The following is an 18981-nucleotide window of genomic DNA, read 5'->3' as shown; positions in this document are numbered from 1 at the left end:
TTTCCTTTTGTTCCACTTCAACCTGTGTGTACCAGTGACAGGCACCTGGGGGCACATGGACTCAGACACATAATCAGATTAAATCACATTTATTTCAATAGAACCTGTGATATTAAGATGTATTATTGTGTGTCTTATTGATCTGAAGTAGAGGAATAAATACTGCAGCCCTGAGAGTCTCATACAAATATAAACTCTGTCAAAAATATAATCTACCAAAAATAACATCTGAGTGACCAATCAGAGCAGAAAGAGGGGCTGGACCAGGACTAAACCAGGACTAAACCAGGACTAAACCAGGACTAAACCAGGACTAAACCAGGACTAAACCAGGATTAAACCAGGACCTTTGCTGCATTAATGTGATCTCGGAAACTCTGAGATAACTTTGTAAACATTTAAAACATGAGACACATGAAACGGACACGGTAACACACATGCTTCACTGTAAACACCTGTCCAGACCTGTACTGCTGTTAAATAATACACTATTTTCACAAAGTTTTAATGCTCCTAACTTCATGAACCATATGGAGTCATATAGTCATAGACTTTGCAGTGACATCACACTGGGGGTGTTGTACTGTATTTCTATGGCACAATGTTCAGCAGCTACCATGGTGACACTATGCACACATCAGCAAACACAGTCAAATATGTTTTAAAATGAAAACTGAAGAAAAATACAAAATGGATTTAAACAACACATTTTCAGCCTGTGAATACGAGCGTTCATGCTCTGCTTAGGTGTCCACACAAAGGTGAGTGACTGAAACTGAAAAAAAAAAAATATTGCTTATTGTAGTTTTAGCCAAGTCAGTTCTTTATGGTCAGACTGTGTTTAAATAAAGCTCAGATTAAAGTCTAAGTCTTGAGTAACAGATTCAGACAGAGCAATGCCCCCAGTTAGCATCACATCCCACCATAAAATGATGATAACATCAGCTCCAAAGTATCAATATAAAGATACAAATGTAGAGGAATTACACTCACTCTGACCCCTGTGTGACCCCTGTGTGACCTCTCCGTTACTCAGCCTACATTAGCATCACACCCTCAGGGAATGTTGCAAAGTATCGATATGAAGTGACTTTTGTGAATCACTGTGAGATAAAACTAAATCACTACTTTTTTCCTCTGTTACTTCCAACATGAAGGCTCAAGATCAGTGGCACATAGTTTCCGGGTTTCTAAGATCACATGAATGCAGCATCAGAACCAGGACTGATCCAAGACTGAACCAGTCTGAATCAGGACTGGACCAGGACTGAAACAGGGTCTGAAGTAAACCAGGACTAAACCAGGACTGGACTAGGACTGATCTTGGTCTACAGCACGCCTTTTTGGTCTGATAAACAGGAGGAGCGGTTGGAGCGGTGGCCACCGTGGCCCTGAGGGAGGCACTGCTCTGAAGTCACATGACCAGGGACAGTGTGATTGGTAGATTCTCCTGAGTCTCCTCCCCTTTAAGAGGAGGGGGGTGGGATCACAGTGAGGTCAGGGGACAGTGCTCTCGGATTGGCTCCTCCCTGTGTCTTCGTGCTCTGATTGGCTCCTCCCTGTGTCTTCGTGCTCTGATTGGCTCCTCCCTGTGTCTTCGTGCTCTGATTGGCTCCTCCCTGTGTCCTCATGCTCTGATAGGATGCTGTCTCCCTCCCCTCGCTCTGACTGGCTCCTCTCCCCCTCCCCTCGCTCTGACTGGATGCTGGCTCCCTCCCCTCTGTCTGATTGGCCCCTCTCCCCCTCTCCGCACTCTGATTGGCTGCGTTCATGCTTGAACATCAGGATGCTGTGATAGATCTTTAGTGCTGGGCCCAGTTTGATTGACAAGAGCCGAACGATGTCACGCTGTGTCAGGAGCAGGAAGGCCCGCCCATCGATTTCCTGTCAGCAGAAAACACATGGTTCATTTGTGTCAAACCAACATGGCACTTGACATGGAAAAAGTCCAAAATAGAGGAGAGTCAGGAAAAAGTCAAAAATAGAGGAGTCAACAGAAGTTCTAAACTCCTGTAAATCTGGAGATAGGGATGCACCGATCCAGCTTTTTCATTTTCCGATACCAATATTGATACTATTGCTTTAAGCATCTGCCGATATCCGATATTATCTGACACCAGCGTATAGACAGAAAATGCCATTTTTTCTCTCAAAACACAGTTAACTTATGCAAACTGTATCCACTTATGTTATGTAACTGTTATTTATCCTTCAAATCACCACTGAACAGCTTTGTATAAATAAAAATTAAAACATTATGAAACGTTCAAGGTCAAAATCTGTCTAATTACATCCAGTTAAAGGCCCAACCGGAATATCGGCTCAACCGATACCATGTGCTTGATACCTGATCCAGCTAATTCCCCAGTATCGGTGCAGCCCTAATCAGAGGTTTACGAAGTGAAGATTTGGTTCTGAATGAGACAAGGAGAAGGAGGATTAATTGTGATCCCCATGGTCCAGAACCTGTCCTGGTTTAGTCCTGGTCCAGTCCTGGTTCAGTTCTGGTCCAGTCCTGGTTCTGACCTGGTCTCTGAAGTGCTGGCCCTGATCCTCACATCCAGGGAGAGACTGAATGAACTCTGAGACCTGCAACAAGAGAAACAGTTACACCAGTCTGACCTCTGACCTACAGATTGTAAAACGCCCCTTCCCTTGCTAAGCAACGCTGTCAATCAAACCTGTTGCTAATGCTAGTGGAAGTGACCTCTGCAAAAAATGGCTCCCGATCGGTCTGTTACTAATGTTCATATTTCGATTTATGGAAAAAATAGGGAAATAAAACCGCAGAATCATGTAAATTGACCAAAATGACGAGCCTGACAGCAGTAGTTACAGAGAAAGAACGTTTTTTGCAATAGAAAGTGCATTGGAGCCAGTCAATGGAGACGAAGCATGGCCATGCTCACTTCCTATTTGGAACGTGGAGGCTAGCAGGTTAGCTGTGTTTAGAGATACATACAGTATATGGTCTGACCTAACTCTGTGTTCATACTGGATTAAATGGAATGCATCTGTTTTACATGTAAAGTCTGTAGATAAGCCTTGTTGCTCCTGTGGCATCTGAACACTTGCACAACCCACGGCTGAAACTTTGGCGAAATATATCAATGTGTTTCAGCATCTGCTCTCAAAGTAGTAATAGCTGTAGTATTAGTAGTATGCATAATACCTGTTGTACACTCCAGCGGTGTACTGCGGGAGCCTGGGAGCTCTGGACTCGGGGCAGTAGTTTTCGGTGTTGTTCCCAACACAGACTCAGGTCTCGGCTAGGCTGAGGACTCAGAGCCGACAGGAACCGGGACTGGACAACCACTGAGTCTAAGGACCAGAGAGAAACCAGGTTCAAGACCAGAGACCAGGGATAAGTCAAGTCAAGATACATTTATTTATAAGGCACATTTAACGACAGCCACCACTGCCAAAAGTGCTGTACAAAGGCAATATAAAGTGCAATATTATAAGACAAAACATGGAAAAAATACAACAGAATAAAACAAATGCAATACAGATGGTCTGTCTGTGGGGGATCATCGTCTTTGCTAAATTGCCATTATATTGATTATACTCCTTTAATGGTGGTGGTGCGAGGGAGTGTTGGACCTTATAAATTAGGCATGCTCTTTTAAGATTGACCGTGCTGTTAAAGTACAATAGTCTATATTTTTTTCAGAATGTGACAGTGGTGGTGGTGGGAAATTAGTTTTTTATCAAGTATTTTTACGCCTCTTTTATAGAGGTTTTCAATGTTTTTATGTGTTGCGGGGCAGGCAAGAGAGATCAGATCACCTGATCAGAGATCATCACCTTTAGGGATCAAATTTGTCATGTAATCAGCTTTGGCAAACTTTACAGCCCTCTGATAATTACTCAGTCTTAAAATACCCAAAGAAACATACAGCCTGTCCTTTTTCCACCTCCTCTCAGCATGGCTGCAATCTTGCCTAAGTGTTCATTTAACCATGGCTGAGACATGGTCTTTTGGCTCCAGGTTTTAAATGGAGCAACAGAGTCAAGAACGGTAGTGCAGGTAGAATTAAACAGACATAGCAATACATCAACACTTAGACCACTCCAAAGTGGTGCCAAAAGAAATGAATGCATCAGCGAATGTCTGAGATTGACAAGCTAATTGTGCATTGGTTGCACTTAAAGGTGCACTTGGCAGCTTTGGTGTAAACAAGACAGGCAAATAATGTGATAACTGTGTACTACAGAAGAGTTAAGACCAGAGACCAGAGAGAGAACAGAAAGATATAGGGTTTAAGACCAGAGACCAGACCGGCGAGAGGTTATGGTTAAGAGAAATGTGTCCTCTGCATCCTTCAGTGTCTCTGGGTTAAACCTGCCAGGAGCAGTGGGACCCATTTCTGTGATCTTGAGCTAGTCATAGTAAAACACAGGGACTGTTACAAATCTCTCAGCACCTGAAAGCAGCTGCTCTGGTGACGAAATGGAGCTCTCCCATTTCTTAGGCTTCACCCAGTCTCACCTGCTTGGACAATCAGCCAGCCTTTAAGTTTCCCACTGTGGTTCTCCTCACAATCCAGATCAAGCATGCATCCTGTAAGTTTCTTTGCTGCTTAATGTTCATGCCAAATTTATCTGTTTGAATATATTTAGGTTTATCTGCTATATTTTTATACACATCTCTTTTGTTACAGAGCTAAAACCATGCATTGATCCCTCCATGCTTTGCACAATAAATCACTGAATTGATTGCTGCCTCTTGTTCATCTTTATTCATTTATTGGTCTCTCAGTCTCAACAGTATTCACCCAGATATTTTACAGTGAGAGTTACCTGTGCTCTCCTCCTGTTTCACCACAGCAGGACTGACTGCACACACTCTGAAATACACATGTGAAATATACTTTATGTTATCAGATATACAATACATCAGGCTTAGGTATATGTGTATGTATATATATATATATATATATATATATATTTCACAGTGCATCATGGGTAATTCTCACCTATCAGAGAGTTTACGCCTCTTCAGAGGAACCTCCTCCACAGACCTGAAACACACAGAAGTTAGACCTGGTTCAGTCCTGCTTCAGTCCTGCTTGAGTCCTGATTGAGTCATGTTTCAGTCCTGGTTCTCTCCTGGTTCAGTCTTGTTTTAGTCTGGGTTTAGTCCGGGTTCAGTACCTGTGTGGCAACAGAGAAAGTCCGGTCTCTGATCCAAGTCGGTCCGGTAGAACCAGGTCCCTCCTGAGGTTTGTCTCTGAGTATGGACACCCGAAGAGACTGAGGAGAGAGAGAGGAATGGGAGGACATTACTTTTTTTAACCAAGAAAGTCCCACTGAGATTAAGATTTGTTCAGGGGAGTCTTGACCACAGAGGGGAGGAGCCTATTGTACATGTTTACAGTGGCAGGGGAAAATATGCACTTATGCAGAATCAAACCCAGGACTTTCCTGCTGTGAGGAAAGAGCACTAACTGCTGCGCCACTGTGCCACCCATTTGACACACCTGACACACAGGGAGGACATGGGAGGGCATCTGGAGTACCTGTGGTGTAAGGGAGGACATCTGTACTACCTGTGGTATATGGGAGGGCATCTGCAGTACCTGTGGTGGTTGCTATACTTGGGGCCCCTGATGTGACCCACTCCTCTGCAGCCAACAGTGGGGCAGGAGCCGTGAGCTGGAGACGATGCTCTGGAGGACTCTGAAACACAGGGAGTGCATCCTGGTTTAATTTGAACTGAAAAACCAGTCACACGACTAAAGTCAAATGAGTTACTGATATTTTGTAGTGACATCCCGTTGGGGGTGTTCTGTATGTATCTCTATGGTGGAATGCTCAGAGGTTACCATGGTCACACAATGCACAGATTAGCAAACACAGCCAAAAAGTTCTAAGATACTCTGAAAACTCAAGAAAAAATACAAAATAGATTTAAACATCACATTTTCAGAAGCCTGTCATCAATATGAGTGTTCATAGTCCTGTTTGTTTGATTAACAACAAAAATGTGAGTGACTCACTGAAAAACATTTGGCTAATGCTATCTAGCTTGTGACAGCACAAGTCAGCTCACAGTTCCAGCTAAATCAGTTTGTTATGGTCAGATTGTAGCAAAAGATGAAGTTTAAATCTGTCAGCTGGACAAATCATTGGACGACTGAGGGATTACACAGACACGGTCAGATTGTGTTAAAACAAAATTCAGATTAAAGCCTAACAGAGCTTCAGACAGAGCAGTGCTTACAGTTAGCATCACACCCCCAGGGATGTTGATGACATCAGCTGCAAAGCATCAATAGGGTTGTGTTATGTGTGTGTGACTCAGTGCAGTTCTGTGTGTGACCTCTGGGGGGCTCCAGCGGGTGTCCAGTGCGGTGACAAAAGGTGACAGGGTGAAGGTCGGTGTCATCACAGTCAAACCACGAGTCCATGTGAGCCGGCCAGCCATCGTAATGGATCTACAATTAAATATAGAATAACACATTAATCCTAACTATAACATGAATGTTCACCTTGCAATGTCTCGACCGCACCAAACGCCTCTAGTTGGAATTTTTGCATTTGAGGCAGATGCTTGAAACTCATTAAAGTGTGGCGAACCTCACAGAGAGTTTGAATTTTGTTTTAATTCTGGTGCTCTGGCACTTGTACAACCTAGATACGTGTCTCCCATAGACTTTGCATGTAAACCCTGCACGTCTGAAGCCGGGGTATGATCACAGCATAAGTTACCATAATGGACCTGACAGTAAAGGTATATTTATACACCATAGTGTGCATGAAGACATTGGTGTGCGTTTTCTGTTGGATTTTATTTTTATTCACACACCTAACCAGATAATAACAGCACAGATATTACACATATCACTATGGAGTGTCTCATTAGAATCAATGCATTTTCAGGTCCACCAAAAGTCCTGTTTCACTCACTTTTTTACACTCTAAATAAAACTCAGTAAGTTTCATAAAGATGAGTTTCAGACTGACCCGACAGCCCCACAGGAAGTCCAACAAAAGCGGCATGTAAGTTGATTCTAAATTTATTTATGTATTTTTTAGCACTGTAGTGAGTTGCCATGGTTAGAGTAGAACATTAACTCAAATCCCCAGACCCCAGAGTCCCTCAGGATCTGTGAATTACTGGACTCAGATCTGGACTCAGATCTGAGCTCAGATCCGGGCTCAGATCCGGGCTCAGATCCGGGCTCAGATTCAGACACAGACACATATCTGGACTCACTTTGATTCGGACCTCCTCAGTTTGGACCACGGTGGCAACTCGGATCAGAACTGGATTCCGTCGGTCGACCGCCTCCAGTCTGTGGTTCACCTGGAAACCATGAGGCCTGCCCTGATTGGACACAAACCAGGAAGTTACTCAGAAAAATTAATCAAGTCATCTAAATGGCTGCTCTCTGACAGACAGGGGAGTCCATGTCTCTGATTGGCTGTTCCCTGGTTAACCGCCGCTCTGTGATTGGCTGTTCCCTGATTAAACACTACTCTCTGATATGCTGCTCTCTGATTGACTGCACTTGGGCGTATGCTGCTCTCTGATTGGCTGCACTTGGGCGTATGCTGCTCTCTGATTGGCTGCACTTGGGCGTATGCTGCTCTCTGATTGGCTGCACTTGGGCGTATGCTGCTCTCTGATTGGCTGCACTTGGGCGTATGCTGTTCTGTGATTGGCAGTTACCTGAGTGAAGGCGTCCCTGGGTGCAGCCTCAGAGCCTGTCTCCTTCAGATACTGTTCCCACACAAAGTGCTCGGGGTCGGGGTGACCTGAGAGGAGTCGGAGAGAGGTCAGAGAGGGGGTAGCACAGGATCAGAGGGGTCAGAGTGTGATTCCTGTACACATATTCTTCATATTCTCTTTAAAGGCGCTGTCCCTGATTTTTACTGTTTTAAAAAGGTAAAAAACAGAACTAGTTCATTTTCAGTGGTCCCAAGTTATTCCTCACTTAAGCCCGCCACACACCACGTATTACAAGCTAAAAGTGAGTGCACCTCGCATCAGCTATTTCCTGTCTACATGAAAATGCCTCTTTGAGACTCTAAAGTGTCAAACAATCAGAGTATTGCATCTACCTTAATGAAAAATGTTATTATCATTTGTGAAATGGCACAGAAGGCAATAAATTACACAGAAGTAAAGTGACTGTCGCTAATCTGCAGCTGCTTGAGCCTCACTGTGTGGATCTGTCCAACAGACACATGTGCCTCTGCGTCCATCACTCTGTCTGCCCCTGACGCTCTGGATTATTGGCTGTCAGCATGGTGATGTTACATGGTTATGATATGGCAGAGCAGCTCAGAGTCGCACAGAAACCACACATGAGGAGTACTGTGGCTTAAAAATCGCATGAGAAGACCCAAAGTCAGGTCACACCTTCCTGGTTGGTGAGAAGCAAATCAGGTCCTAAATCAGACAAATGATCCTATAGTGGGTGGCGGCCATTACATTATGCATTCAGAACACCATAATAATTCACCATGATGATTTTTCACAACTTTCAGAGACCAGAGCAAACAATTATCCTGCTAACACACACTTCGTGATTATCAGACAATAAAACGCTTTATAATTAGATGCAGACAGTACACAGAGGACTTATTTTGACCTCAAGCGCTGCTTATACTATATATCTGTACAGGGGCAAGATACATTTTGCTCAAACACATGGGAAAAATCTGTTAAGAGTTAACTACAGTTATCCATTACTTCTGAGAGACACTTGACTATGATTGGTTAAACCCAGCTGTCAGTCACGTGTCTCACTCACCTTTGGGGCAGGTAAGGGGGCGGGCTTGCTCCTGACACCAGCCAATGGGACGTACAAATGGGCTGCTGCTGTCACACCTGAAGAAGGCACAGGGACAGGGACAATTAAGGATTTCTGACAAACATTGAGATTGAATTTAGATTTGTGACTTATGTTTCAATAATAAGATTTTGTTCAAAGAAGAAGAATTGACAAAAGACTGAAATCTGAACGGACAAACTACTACAAGAATCATATTTCAGATCATTTTTGTACAGATCTAAACTACAAGGTGAGCAGTTTCTATGCAGAGTAAGACAGGATATTTTGTTATTTGTGGAGGAAATTATGATACTTCAAAAACTATAGCCTTTGTAATTTGCTCATTGCATCTATTCAATTTCGCTTTCTTGGGAGTATTAGTAGCACTCTCACAAGTAGTTGTAGGAGTCGTAGAAGTAGCAGTAGTATTCATAGTATTAGTAGTAGTCAAGACTGCAGTTATCAAGGCCAAGACCTGTCCAGACCTGACAGAGTGCTAAGACCAGACCTCTGAGGGTCGAGACAAGACCACGGCCCATTGAGACCAAATCCATCTTTGTAATTTTGTATTTTACAGGCATCGTGACATGTATACATCAGGCTGATTTAGCACTGTACTGAAGGCCTCTGCAGCCCTTTTTTGACCCTAACCTACAAGTACCCACCTGTTTCAAGCCAACGTCCACGTTACAGAAAAACTTCTTCAAATGAATAGGATTTTAAAGGCAAGGTAAGGCCTTATGTGCTCGTACTTCCTGGTTCTAGTCAGGACCTGAGCAGCAGTGTTCTGGATGTACTGTTCTGTCTTAACGCTCATTTGGAGAGGCCAGTGAGCAGGACGTTACAGTCGTCTAACCTACTGGAGACAAATGCATGGATAAGTCTCTCTAAGTCTGGTTTAGACAGTAAACCTTTAATTTTTGCAATGTTTTTAGATGGTAAAAAGCTGCAGATATTATTGATTTGATGTGGCTGTTAAAGTTCAAGTTCAAGTCTAAGTAAGTAAAAAACGTGCCACAACACTTTCTCACATTCATAAACGGAGTAGAATGGATGTGAGCTTTTACTAGGCGAACTTCAGCCCACATGTGGCAGTCATCTTTGCAAACACTGCAACATACACTCACCTGAAGGATTATTAGGAACACCATACTAATACAGTGTTTGACCCCCTTTCGCCTTCAGAACTGCCTTAATTCTACGTGGCATTGATTCAACAAGGTGCCGATTCATTCTTTAGAAATGTTGTCCCATATTGATAGGAGCATCTTGCAGTTGATGGAGATTTGTGGGATGCACATCCAGGGCACGAAGCTCCCGTTCTACCACATCCCAAAGATGCTCTATCGGGTTGAGATCTGGTGACTGTGGGGGCCATTGTAGTACAGTGAACTCATTGTCATGTTCAAGAAACCAATTTGAAATGATTGGAGCTTTATGACATGGTGCATTATCCTGCTGGAAGTAGCCATCAGAGGATGGGTACATGGTGGTCATGAAGGGATGGACATGGTCAGAAACAATGGACATGGTCAGAAACAATGTTCAGGTAGCCCGTGGCATTTAAACGATGCCCAATTGGCACTAAGGGACATAAAGTGTGCCAAGAAAACATCCCCCACACCATTACACCACCACCACCAGCCTGCACAGTGGTAACAAGGCATGATGGATCCATCTTCTCATTCTGTTTACGCCAAATTTTACGCCATTTTTCCAGTCTTCAACTGTCCAATTTTGGTGAGCTCGTGCAAATTGTAGCCTCTTTTTCCTATTTGTAGAGGAGATGAGTGGTACCCGGTGGGGTCTTCTGCTGTTGTAGCCCATCCGCCTCAAGGTTGTGCGTGTTGTGGCTTCACAAATGCTTTGCTGCATTCCTCGGTTGTAACGAGTGGTTATTTTAGTCAACGTTGCTCTTCTATCACCTCGAATCACTTGGCCCATTCTCCTCTGACCTCTAGCATCAACAAGCCATTTTCGCCCACAGGACTGCCGCATACTGGATGTTTTTCCCTTTTCACACCATTCTTTGTAAACCCTAAAATGGTTGTGCGTGAAAATCCCAGTAACTGAGCAGATTGTGAAATACTCAGACCGGCCCGTCTGGCACCAACAACCATGCCACACTCAGAATTGCTTAAATCACCTTTCTTTCCCATTCTGACATTCAGTTTGGAGTTGAGGAGATTGTCTTGACCAGGACCACACCCCTAAATGCACTGAAGCAACTGCCATGTGATTGTTTGATTAGATAATTGCATTAAGGAGAAATTGAACAGGTGTTCCTAATAATGACTGTAAGTTTAGATTAAATTTTGGTTTGTGTTTTGTTTTTGACCTGTGACGAGAATGTGAGGGGACACCCGTGGACAAGCTGTGCACAGGGCCATGTGGAGTGATGTGCCGCACTGTGGGGCTCCACAGGGAGATGCCCTCATGGTCCCGCTGCAAGTTTATTGCTGACAGCAGCAACCATAATGAAATTTGATATCACTGGTCAAAGTGTCAGACCTCGAGTCCGTGACAAGACCGGTCTGGTGTAGCATTAGTAATTAGTAGCATTAGTAGAATTAGCAGTAGTATTGGTTACCCATAGCCGTAGGAGTTATACTAACAGTATTATTTGTAGTATTAGTAGTATTACCAGTAGTCATAGGAGTGGTCCCAGTCATCGAAGTGCACTCTGATGCGGTCTTGATGGGCGTCAGCCACAGTGGCCACGCAGATCAGCCCCGGGTTCTTCCTGTCCACCGCCTCCAGCTTCATGCCCCGCCTCAGCCTACTGAGGGAGCTCTGTGAACAAGAGAATATATAGAACACTGCCTCAGCCTACAGGGGGCGGTGTGTGAACACAAGGACATATAGAAATCTGGATGTATTTCACATGACCCCGGACTCAGACTGCAACAAAACCTCCAACAGCAGCTATTCCGAGCAGTGTGACAGAGGCCTGAGGTCTGTTCTAGAGGTTTGTAGAGACCAGTTCTAGAGAAGAGAAGTCTGTTCTTGACTAGAGAGGTCTGTTCGAGAGGAGCAGGATCTGTTCTAGAGGTGTGCTCTAGAGGAGAGGGGCCTGTTCTAAAGAGAGGTCCGTTCTAGAGGAGAGGTGTGGTCTAGAGGACAGATATAGAGGAGAGGGGCCTGTTCAAGAGGTCTGTTCTAGAGAGAGGTCTGTTCGAGGGGAGAGAGGTCTGTTCGAGGGGAGAGAGGTCTGTTCGAGGGGAGAGAGGTCTGGTCTAGAGGACAGTTACAGAGGAGAGGGGCCTGTTCTAAAAGTTTGTTCTAGAGGAGAGAGGTCTGTTCTAGATTAGAGAGGCCTGTTCTAGAGCAGATTTCCCTTTGGTTTGTCTCTGGAACAACTCCTATTTAAGCCTCTCTGCTGCACTTGCCCTTTTAAGAGGACAGTTGTAAAAGTTACACAGTATTCGTAGTATTATACGTTGTATCCATTACCAGTAGCCATAGCAGCAGTAGCAGCTGTGTTATTCATAGTATCAATAGTAGTATTGGTTACCAGTTTTAGTTTTCTGGACGTGTCATTCTCTGCAGAGCTCATGAGACACATGACTGATCCACACACAATTTGCATTTTGAACTATGTTATGCATATTAGTTAGCACATAGCTGCTTAGCCTCTGCAATGCCTTTAAACGCTTAATATTTAAGTTTTTCCAAATGTCTATGGGAAAAATTAATGAAAAATTTACTTCCAAAATCAGTCACCGTTGAGCTCCATTACACTCTTCACAGGTCTATAGTTTACTTTACACATATCTATCTAGTGGGTCTGAGCATCACTAGGCCAACTGTAGGTGGCGCTGTACTTACAGTGCTGGTTCTGAACAGAGATGCAGGAGCTGCCTCTGATCCGGTAGTCTCTAGGTAGTCTGACCAATCAAACTGCTCCTCCAGCACACCTGAGACAGACGACCAATTAGAGAGGAGCAAACAGAGCAAAAGGACCAATCAGACAGACTTCCAATCAGGTACATGCAAACAGAGAGGAGCAATCAGAGCGGAGAGAAAGAGAGAGAGGACCAATCAAACTGCTCCTCTGGGACTTCTGAGACACATGAGTAATCAGAGAAAAGAGAGACCAATCAGACAGGAGCAAGGAGAGAGTGAGGATTAAACCGGGACTAAACTGGTGCTAAACTGACACTAAACAGGGACTAAACTGGGACTAAACCACAGAAGATTGAGGAAGGATGGAGAAATTCTGGTGGAACAGCCTGAGGTCCAGTCCCAGTTTAGTCCTGATGCAGTCCTGTTTTTTTTCAGGTTTAGTCCTGGTCTAGTACCTCTGAGAGGTTGCAGTCCTGGTCTAGTTCTGGTCTAGTCCTGGTCTAATCCTGATCTAGTCCTGATCTAGTCCTGGTCTAATCCTGGTCTAGTTCCGGTCTAGTACCTCTTATAGGGTGCAATCCCAGTTTAGTCCTGCACTAGTTCTTCTACAGTCTTGATTCAGTCATGGTTCAGTCCCAGTTTAGTCCCGGTTTAGTCCCGGTCTAGTCCTGGTTTAGTACCTTTTGGGGGGTGCAGTCTTCGTCCGGTCTCCTGGCAGAATCCGACCGGTCTGATTTCAGGTGAGTCTGAATTTACCCAGAAGTCATAGGTCTCAGAGAAGCCATCAATGTGGAGCCGCAGCCGACAGCCGATCACCTGAAAGAGAGGTTAGACCAGCCAATCAGAAAGAAGAGAGAGGTTAGACCAGCCAATCAGACAAGTGAGAGAGAGAGGTATACCTGCCAATCAGAGAGAGGAGAGGGAACATAGAGTTTGTACAAAGTTTGATATGGTTTATTTTTAAATGCAGATGTGTAAAATCTGGTCCCTGCCACCAGTATCCCGCTAATAAAACTACTGCACATCACATCTGGTTTGTCAAGTTGCTGTGTACAGTATTGTATCATGTTTTTGTATATTGTTATTTGGGAGCCTGGGTGATGAAGTCTTGTACAGGATTGTACTGCTAGAAAGGGTTCAAATAGGGCCCAGGAGTGATCACTAAAATACTCAAACATGCATGGATGAGATTTAAAACCTCTTCAGGCAGGTTTTTGATGAGGGAACAAACATAGATGCATTAAAATAACTGGAGGGTATTGCTAGCTTAGAGCTGTCTCGTGTTGGCCACTCATTGGTACAGCAGCAAAAAAATCCCTCTTGCTCAAAAATATTTTTCTTAGAGCACAATATAATCATAAACTGCTTGTGTTAAGCTGACAGGGGCTGACAAGGGTTGACAGAGGGTCACAAGGACTGACAGGGGCTAACAGGGACTGACAGGGGGTAACAAGGACCTACAGCTTTCACAGAGTTCAATTTTATGTCAATATGTGTTATGTATTGTTATATATTATTTTACCTATTTTCAGATCATAAACTTTGTCTCACCTCTTAAAAACTGCTTTTTAATTGTTAGCTTTGGCTTGCTCTGCTCCACTCTAGTCCTGCTCTACTTACTCTTGCTCTGATTGGTCACGTTCGGGAGACCTTGCACACACTCGCTCAACCATGCGCTGGTCGGTGGGTTAGCTAGCATTAGCCAACAGTTTTTCAGTTAGAAAATCAAACACCTAAACCGGATTATGCAACGCTCGTATTAATCAAAGGGTCCTGAAATTGTGCTGTTGAAATCCATTTTGTATTTTCTACTATCTTAAAGTAAACCTATTGAGCTTGTGTCTGCTATATAGCTGTAATCTATGACACCCGTGGATCATTATGTTATAATTTGAATACTTTCAATTGCAATATTCATCTAAAAAAACTACATAAGACATAATAAGAAGAAACAATAACACTGACTTCTGCGTTAGAAATCTGCTGTGTCCAATGTGAGCTGACTTCCAATAGCTGCAGATCACACTAGCAAGCAGCACATTTGTTTTTCATTTGTACCAAAATAACTACACAGCACTGCCGAATCTTGCACACATCACTGATTAAGAAAATTAAGTTTGGAGAACTAAGTAAGTACAGAGCAGCGGCCGTATATCGGAGGCGGTGAAAACAGGCACTGATCGGCAACACGGCGTCTTGAAAGTAATAAATAAAGACACCTGAGTCATGCATGAATCACGCCAAATACAACTTCGGGTGAGTAGGCTAATTGTTTAGGGGAAACAATTATAACATGGTTAAAAACTCTAAAAAGTCGATTTTGCAGAATAGGTCTGCTTTAAAACTTTTTAGGTGCTAATGTGTGCATTGTGTCACCATGGTAACGGTCGATCATTTCACCATACAGATAAATGCAGAATCCTCCCAGCGTGATGTTACTGCAAAGTATCAGTATTAGCTGTAGCTAGTGTTGCCTGGTGACAAGTGTGATGTGTTGCTGTGGTGACAGACCTCAGCCACGGTCAGAACGCAGAACAGTGATGTGTGCAGAGGGTCCACTCCCTCCAACTTCATCCCCACTCTGAACCCACAGCTCCTCCTGCTAGGACACGACTGGTACTGTAGCGCATACATACATACATAGGTTAGACCTGTTTAGTCTTGATTCAGTCTTGGTTTAGTCCTGGTCTAGCCTTGTCTAGTCCTTGTTCAGTCCTGGCTTACTTCTGGTTTTGTCCTGGTTCAGTCCTGGTTTAGTCCTGCTTTAAACCTGATTTAGGCCTGGTTTGACCTGCTTTAAACCTGATTTAGGCCTGGTTTAGTCCTGGCTTAGTCCTGATTTAGTTCTGGCTCAGTCCTGGTTTTGGCCTGGTTCAGTCCTGGTTTAGACCTGCTTTAAACCTGATTTATGCCTGGTTTGACCTGCTTTAAACCTGATTTAGGCCTGGTTTGACCTGCTTTAAACCTGATTTAGGCATGGTTTAGTCCTGGTTTAGTCCTAGTGTAGTCCTAGTGTAGTCCTAGTTTACTCTTGGTTCAGTCCTGGCTTAGTGCTGATCTAGTCCTTGTCTAGTCCTTGCTCAGACCTGGTTGAAAACTTCTGGAGGAGCAGCAGTTGCATTTTGTTGGTCCAGATAAGGCTGCCAAGACCAGGACTTGTTTCTGAGTCCCACTGAAAAATAACAACAATGAGAAAGATTATTACAGTAGTAGTAGCAGTAGTAGTAGTAGTAGTAGTAGTAGTAGTAGTAGTAGTAGTAGTAGTAGTAGTAGTAGTAGCAGTAGCAGCAGTAGTAGCAGCAGTAGTAGCAGCAGTAGTAGCAGCAGTAGTAGTAGCAATAGAAGTAGTAGCAGCAGTAGTAGTAGCAATAGACGTAGTAGTAGTTTTAGTAGAAGTAGTAGAAGAAATAGTATTCCTGTACCTGGGGCACTGCCGGTCACTTTGTTCTTCATTTTCTTTGGTATAAATAATTTTCTAAAAACAGAAACAAAAATGTCACATTATTTTTGGTGGCTAAAATTAAGAAATGATTTCATATTTTAAAAGTGTTTATAGAAATAATTATATCTGTAAATACTACTATATTACATAGCCTAAAATAATCCTATGGTGAGCAGTAAACACAGGCACATCCTGTGAGCTCAGGTAAACAGGAAACACTCTGTCGCTGTCACAATAAAGGGCTGAGGTACTTTGGTTTCAGAAACAAACTTCACAATAAGAGCATGACTTTAGATATGAAGGGAAAGAAGGACTGGGTTTAGACCAGGATTGAACCAGGACTGAACCAGGATTACAAAAGGACTAAATTGGGACTAAACCGGGACTAAACCAGGACTAAACCGGGACTAGACCAGGACGAAACCAGGACGAAACCAGGACAGAACCAAAACTAGATGAGGCCTAGACCAGGCCTAGACCAGGCCTAAACCAAGACTAAACTAGGACTAGACCAGAACTGAACAAGGAATGAATCAAGTCTAAACCAGGACTAGGTCAGGAGTGCAGTAGAACTAAACCGTGAATAAACCAGCACTAAATAGGGTCTAAACCAGATCCAAACCAGGCCTATGCCAGGCCTAAAAAAGGTCAAAACCAGGACTGAACCAGGACTGAACCAGGACTGAACCAGGATTAAGCCATGACTAGACCAGGACTGCACTAGGACTAAACCATGAATAAAGCAGCACTAAATAGGGTCTAAAACAGGTCTAGACAAGGACTGAACTAAGACTAAACTAGGACTAAACCAGGACTAAGCAAGGACAAATTACCAAAGGCTACTATTATCCAGGTATTAACATTTTAATACTTGAATAATAGTAGCCTTTGGTAATTGTATAAAAAAAAAACATATTACCCTGTTAAGTTTAAAGGTCAGAGTTATTTCTGTCTTCTCTCGATTTATTTCCTGGAAGTATTTGAAATCAGCACTATGAACAGAATCTCACTTTTTAAATAAATCTGACCATAATAGATAAGCCTATTTGACCAAACCATGACTAAACCAGGAATAACCGGGATAATACCAGGACTATAACAGGACTACACCACGACTAGACTATAATTTAACCAAATCGTAAATAAATGTATCTGTTTTATACAGAGGGATTTTTAAGAACTTTCCAAAACTGAGACTAAACCTGAGTTAGCCTCATTAAAATGAACCAGGACCTAAACAGACTACGGACGTAATGACGGATGCACCCGAGACATGGAGCCCCCATGCCCCCCGCAGAGAGACCCGGGCCGCTCAGAGAGACCCGGGCCCCCCAAGAGAGAACATTTCTGGATGTTCTGGTTGATTATTCGGCAAACTCGAACAAATGGACATGACGCCGCTGAAGGGAGAAAGTGCGTGATGTTCAGGATGTGCCAGCCGAGTTTAAAAGGTGTCCAAAGTCGGTCTTAAAACTATGTCAGTTCGTAGTTGTTTCCATTTTGGGACGGTGGGACCTGGTCAGACCCTTACACTGAAATAAAACACATTTCTGACAGAACAGCCCGAGTCTGAGCTCTTTTATTGTGAAACTGTCGCGGTAGTCAAGCGGAAGCTAAGGTTTAGTGCGCGGATAAAGCTCCGGAGCGCCACACACTGAGCCCCCGCAGCCTCGAGCACGGCTTGCGGAGCGTATCCGCCGCCCACAGCTCGCCCCCCGCCCCGCTGTGGCCCCGGAGCTCCACAAACACAAACTTACCCACGAAATACTCCCGCCAGAGCCGCCTCCACCGCGCGAGGGTCAAGGAAGCGCACCGGCCCCTGTGCGCATGCGTCTGTCACTGAGAGGGGCGGGGCTTTGCAGCTGTCAATCATCCGAGTAGCCGCCCACAGTCAACCACAACATCCTCTGTACCACCTGACCTCCTCTGTACCATTCTACCTCCTCCACACCACCTGACCTGTGTACCACCTGACCTCCTCCGCACCACCTGACCTCCTCTGTACCACCTGACCTCCTCTGTACCACCTGACCTTCTCTGTACCACCTGACCTCCTCTGTACCACCTGACCTTCTCTGTACCACCTGACCTCCTCTGTACCACCTGACCTCTGTACCACCTGACCTTCTCTGTACCACCTAACCTCCCCCTCTGTACCACTTGACCTCCTCCTCCCCTCTGCTCCTCTGACCTCCTCCTCTGTTCCTCTGACACCCCTCCTCCCCTGTCCCTCCCTGCTATTGCAAACAACGAAGTTGAATCTGTCAACTGGACAAATCTTGTAGGACTGAAGACGTTTCATAAACAGCTGCTCCATAAGAGGATGTACCAACACCGGCAGGAGAGTTCCTCTGGACTCCATCTTAAAGCCACTAACCACTCCTTTGAAGATAGTGAGGTTCAGATCTTAGCCAGAGAAAAGAAATGGTTTGAGAGAGGAGTTAAGGAAGCTATTTTTGTTTGTTAGGAAAGAGAATCCTTCCTTAAACAGAAATGGGGGCCTGAGACATAACCTCTCCTCCATCTACAACTCCATCCTCAGACCCAGACAGATTCAACTTCGTTGTTTGCTATGGATCAGACCTGGACGACTGAGGGTCTACACAGACACCTCCCTGCTATTCCTCTCCTCTTCTGACCATATGACCCTCTCCTCTTCTCCCGTCTTCTCTCTGCGGTTTAAGTTTTTTTTTTTTATGTCTTTAATAATGTATTAATCTGTTGTAAATGTCAAGCTCACTTGACAAGAGCAGATTTAGGCTGTGCACAATTTGGACAGAAAGACCTGGTTTGGTCCTCTTTCAATCCTAGTTTAGTCCTTGTTTAGTCCTGGCTTAGTCCTGGTTTAGTCCTGATTCAGTCTTGGTCCAGTTCTGATTTAGTCCTGGTCCAGTCCTGGTTTAAACC

General features: G+C 44.2%; 1 protein-coding gene across 1 annotated transcript; it reads right to left on the bottom strand.

Moving 5' to 3' along the window:
- Positions 1-74: 74 nt before the first annotated feature.
- Positions 75-17947, bottom strand: LOC117388033 (lethal(3)malignant brain tumor-like protein 4). The gene is made up of 18 exons (XM_055230311.1): positions 17832-17947; positions 16055-16107; positions 15719-15804; positions 15144-15251; positions 13313-13448; positions 12615-12703; positions 11431-11579; positions 8766-8842; positions 7679-7764; positions 7223-7333; positions 6326-6440; positions 5583-5682; positions 5158-5256; positions 4980-5024; positions 4804-4850; positions 3173-3321; positions 2527-2589; positions 75-1884 (listed from the first exon to the last, which is right to left on the bottom strand). Exons 1-18 carry the CDS (start codon positions 17945-17947, stop codon positions 1498-1500), a joined length of 2016 nt encoding a protein of 671 aa, XP_055086286.1. The 3' UTR covers positions 75-1497.
- Positions 17948-18981: the final 1034 nt, after the last annotated feature.

Source organism: Periophthalmus magnuspinnatus, chromosome 20 (assembly GCF_009829125.3).
Source record: "Periophthalmus magnuspinnatus isolate fPerMag1 chromosome 20, fPerMag1.2.pri, whole genome shotgun sequence".
NCBI classification, from domain to species: Eukaryota; Metazoa; Chordata; class Actinopteri; order Gobiiformes; family Gobiidae; genus Periophthalmus; species Periophthalmus magnuspinnatus.
Note: the sequence above shows the minus strand (reverse complement) of the source record. Positions and strands in the feature narration are given on the sequence as shown.